Source organism: Electrona antarctica (genome assembly GCF_951216825.1).
Source record: "Electrona antarctica genome assembly, chromosome: 23".
In the NCBI taxonomy this organism is placed as follows: Eukaryota; Metazoa; Chordata; class Actinopteri; order Myctophiformes; family Myctophidae; genus Electrona; species Electrona antarctica.
Genome location: NC_136804.1, coordinates 5,921,457 through 5,925,520, shown reverse-complemented (window position 1 = coordinate 5,925,520; position 4,064 = coordinate 5,921,457). Strand labels below are relative to the sequence as shown.

The 4,064-nt window shown below is 40.9% G+C and overlaps 1 protein-coding gene across 1 annotated transcript; it reads left to right on the top strand.

Annotated features, from left to right (window-relative positions):
* Positions 1-1,627: 1,627 nt before the first annotated feature.
* LOC306916341 (toll-like receptor 1) lies at positions 1,628-3,280 on the top strand (the record flags this gene model as incomplete). Its single annotated transcript, XM_079494175.1, has 1 exon — positions 1,628-3,280. One exon carries the CDS (start codon positions 1,628-1,630, stop codon positions 3,278-3,280), a length of 1,653 nt encoding a protein of 550 aa, XP_079350301.1.
* Positions 3,281-4,064: the final 784 nt, after the last annotated feature.

Sequence of the window (4,064 nt, the reverse complement as noted above, 5' to 3'; positions counted from 1 at the left end):
ATGATTTATTTAAGAATCGTCTCTTCTTCACTGGTCTGAGGATCCCCCCCCCCCCAAACAATAATAATACAAATAAATAAATAAATAAATAAATAAATAAATAAATAAATAAATAAATAAAATGAAATTAATAATCATAATATAATATAATATATTATATTATAATATAATATAATATAATATAATATAATATAATATAATATAATATAATATAATATAATATAATAATAATAATAATAATAATAATAATAATACTACTACTACTACTAATAATAATAAGTAAATCATGCTAGATATATGATTCCCGACTCTTTGGTATGTTCCGTATGGGTGTGTCACATACTGTCATATTATTTGATTTACTGTATACCCTGACATTTTGAATAAACAAAACTGTGAAAAAAGAATTAAATCCCTTTTGTTAAAGGATTAACAAAAGGGATCTTCACTTGTGAAAGCAGAATAACAAATAGTACAGAATTGAGATGGAAAAGAGGAACTAAATAGTCTAAGCTTACTGTAATTGTGAAACTTTAAAAAGCAAAGAGGATATAAACGGATGACCTGAAGAGCTTCATCTTACTGTTTGTGAAGTCATGGCCAGGCTAAGGTACTGTAAAGCATTTTCTGTTGTTCTAATAACTATTATTTTTTGAATAGAGTTTTCTTCCATCTGAATGTCATTTCAGTTACAGTCTTGGCAAATAGAGATGCAAATACAAAATATTGCAATATAATCTTTATATAAATTATAAACCTGCTTCATTTGACTTTCATTTGTATTTTCTCTACTGTAGAACTAATTTTGTTTTCGTCTTTCTACTACAGCGCTTTGCTGTTCTGCACGGTTGCTGTGGTTTCCCTCCTGACAGCCATCGGGGATCAAGGGTTAGAACTATGTGTAACCTCAAGGCGACAGATCCAAGACCTCTCCAACCAAAACTTAACAAGTGTTCCCCCTAATCTGCCGGACAACACACAATATTTGGATGTTTCTTACAACCACATTGCACAACTGGACGAAGCTCCCTTTGTCAGACTTTTCCAGCTCTGCTTCCTTAAAGCAGACCACTGTAACCTCCGGGCAATATCTCCCATGGTGTTTAAACGAATGCAGAGACTCCAAGTTCTGAACATTTCTCACAATTCCTTATTTGCCATTCCTGTAATTCTGTTGCCACAGCTCAAAATCCTTGACCTGTCAAGCAACCTGTATGACAGTTATCGCCTACCACCTTCATTTCAGACTCTGACACATTTGGAAATCCTTTTATTGGGAAGTATAAATGCTCTGTCGTTGAACTACAATGACTTCACTCCCTGTAGAAACGTCTCTTTGAAACATCTCACGTTGGGAGCAGGAAATAAGTGTCAACGATATGATCCTGGTGCTCTTGCAGAATTGAAGTCTCTCCAGACATTTACACTCAACATGACTGAATGCGAGAATTTGGACATATTTGGGATTCTACTCAAGGACTTAAATGAGACCCAAACACGGGAATTAACATTTATTAAGCCATTTCCAGATGACTGCAAAGTGTCAGGTGACCATTTTAAGAATTTGTCAAAAATGCCACTATTACGAAATCTTACATTTGTGAACACTTTGATTAATAGCACTTTTATGGTTCAGATTTTCAAAAATGTATGGCTTTCCCCTATTGATACGTTTGCATTGGTAAACATACTTTATAACGAAGACACACCGGAGGGGTTTCAGTTCCCTAGTATGAACCACTCGACCAACCTTCGCTCTCTGATCTTTGATGGCGTGTCCCATCGCCAGTACCAAAACCCCACGATTAACATCAGCGTTGACACTCTCTACTCATTGACCTATGTAAAGTTCTCCCATGGAAGAATGACCATTTCACCATGCGACCTCATAGCGGCAATACCATCGCTGGAGATACTGGATCTCTCGGATAACCTACTGTCAGACAATGGGTTTTGGTGGCCGTTATGCTCATATACCTCTGTCTTCCCCAAACTCAGATGGCTATCTCTGAGCAAGAACCGGTTTGCCAGTCTGTCCTTCATCTCCAGTAAGACACATCAGATGAAAGCCCTGGAGTCTTTGGACCTGAGTGACAACACCATCACTACGGACCAGCCATGCACGTGGCCTACTCACCTCAAAGAGCTGAGCCTACGGAACAACAACCTGGGCAGCACTGTTTTCAAATACCTTTCTCCGCATTTTGAGAGAATTGACTTATCCAAAACGGCCATCACGACGATATCACGGGAGATCCTGTTGCAATTCCCTCGACTGACTCACCTTTATCTGAGCTCTAACAACATACAGGCCCTCCCGCTGGATGTCTATGCCCCAAATCTGCTCAGGCTGTACATCGACCATAATGCCATCACGGTGATCTCCAAAGAGTCCTTCCTGGGCCTGCCGAGGCTACAGGTCCTCAAAGCTGGAGACAATCCTTTCGCATGCTCATGTGATTCTTTTTGGTTTCTGAATGCTCTGAATAAGTCTTTGCTCTCTGACTGGCCTTTGGAATATACATGCAGCATCCCGCCATCAGCGGCCGGTCTGCCACTCTCCGAGTATAAAACAAGTAAGCTGGCTTGTGATAAGTCACTTCAGGCAGCAGTGTCGGTGTCTGTGACATTTGCCATTTGTGCGGGCCTGGGTCTCGTTTTCTATGTTTGTGATGGGATGTGGTATGCAAAGATGCTGTGGGTGTGGATCAGGGTGAAAAGGAGAGGCCAGAAGCGGGCCGACATGTTGGCGAATGCGTCGTTTCAATATCATGCTTTCATCTCCTACAGCCATCATGACTCCGGTTGGGTTGACAGTCAGCTGACGCCATCTCTTGAGGTATCGGGACTTTCTCTCTGCATTCACGAGCGTGACTTTGTCCCTGGCGAATGGATCATGGACAACATCATTAACTGTGTCGAGGCCAGCTACAAGACACTGTTTGTGCTCTCCAGAAACTTTGTCCAGAGTGACTGGTGCAACTACGAGCTTTTCTTTGCCCAACACAGAGCCATAAGTGTGCAGGAAGACTCTTTAGTTTTTATTCTATTGGAGCCGATTCCAATGGACTCTCTGCCAAAGAAGTTCCTAAAACTAAGGAGTTTGCTCATGCAGCAGACTTACCTCGAGTGGCCAGAAGATGAGCGAAAGCAACGTGTTTTCTGGGCAAGCCTTAAGTCAATGCTACATGCTGCAGACAAGAGAATGGCTCTAAAGGATGTGGCTGTGGCTATATCGGATACATTGCCTCTGCTCACAGATGTTGATTTGGAGCGTTAACCTAACTCTGAGAGTGTAACAGTGGACCCATTTTTGAGCGGCGCTAGCCACTCCAACGCATGGCTTTGTGTGTGCCCTCCTGTAGTGGGTCCCATAGTACACTATGATGTAGACCAGAGTGTAGAGTAGGAGAGTAGCAAAGCGGGTGCCTATGGGCTATAGTTCCAAACATTGCTCCTATGGCTTGAACTATATCCCATTGAGATAGAATGAGCACTTCCGCATTCCATTGTTACAATGGGAGTCAACGTTAGTGTCGCCACTCTCATACTATATTACTCTGATGTAGACCTAGTGGGTGCCACAGTAAACTATGACGTCGTTGCAGCCAAGTCTATCGACGTTTTACAAAACTTTGATGGCACTACAATCATCATCATGATAAAATTGTTTTTTATTAAAGGACTTTTCAACATCTCTTTATATAATTGGTCCTCACTAATGTTCATGATAAAACACCACCATTTTTTCCTACTCAGTCTGTGTCTCATAGGAGGGCTTTGGGCAGTTCGGACACCCGTCCACCAGTGACATCATCATTAGGCAGATTTGTTTTAAACAAGATTTGTTTTAAAATATATTTAGATTTTTATTATCGTGAGAACAATGGCTTCAACTTTTGCATTGCAACTTTTCAGGAAAAGAAAGCCTGCAGTTTCTATTAGCTTGGATTCACCATTGATGATGTCACTGGTGGACGGGTTTCTGAACTGCCCACCACCTTCCTATGAGACACAGACTGAGTAGGAAAAAATGGTGGTATTTTATCATTAGTTAGGACCAA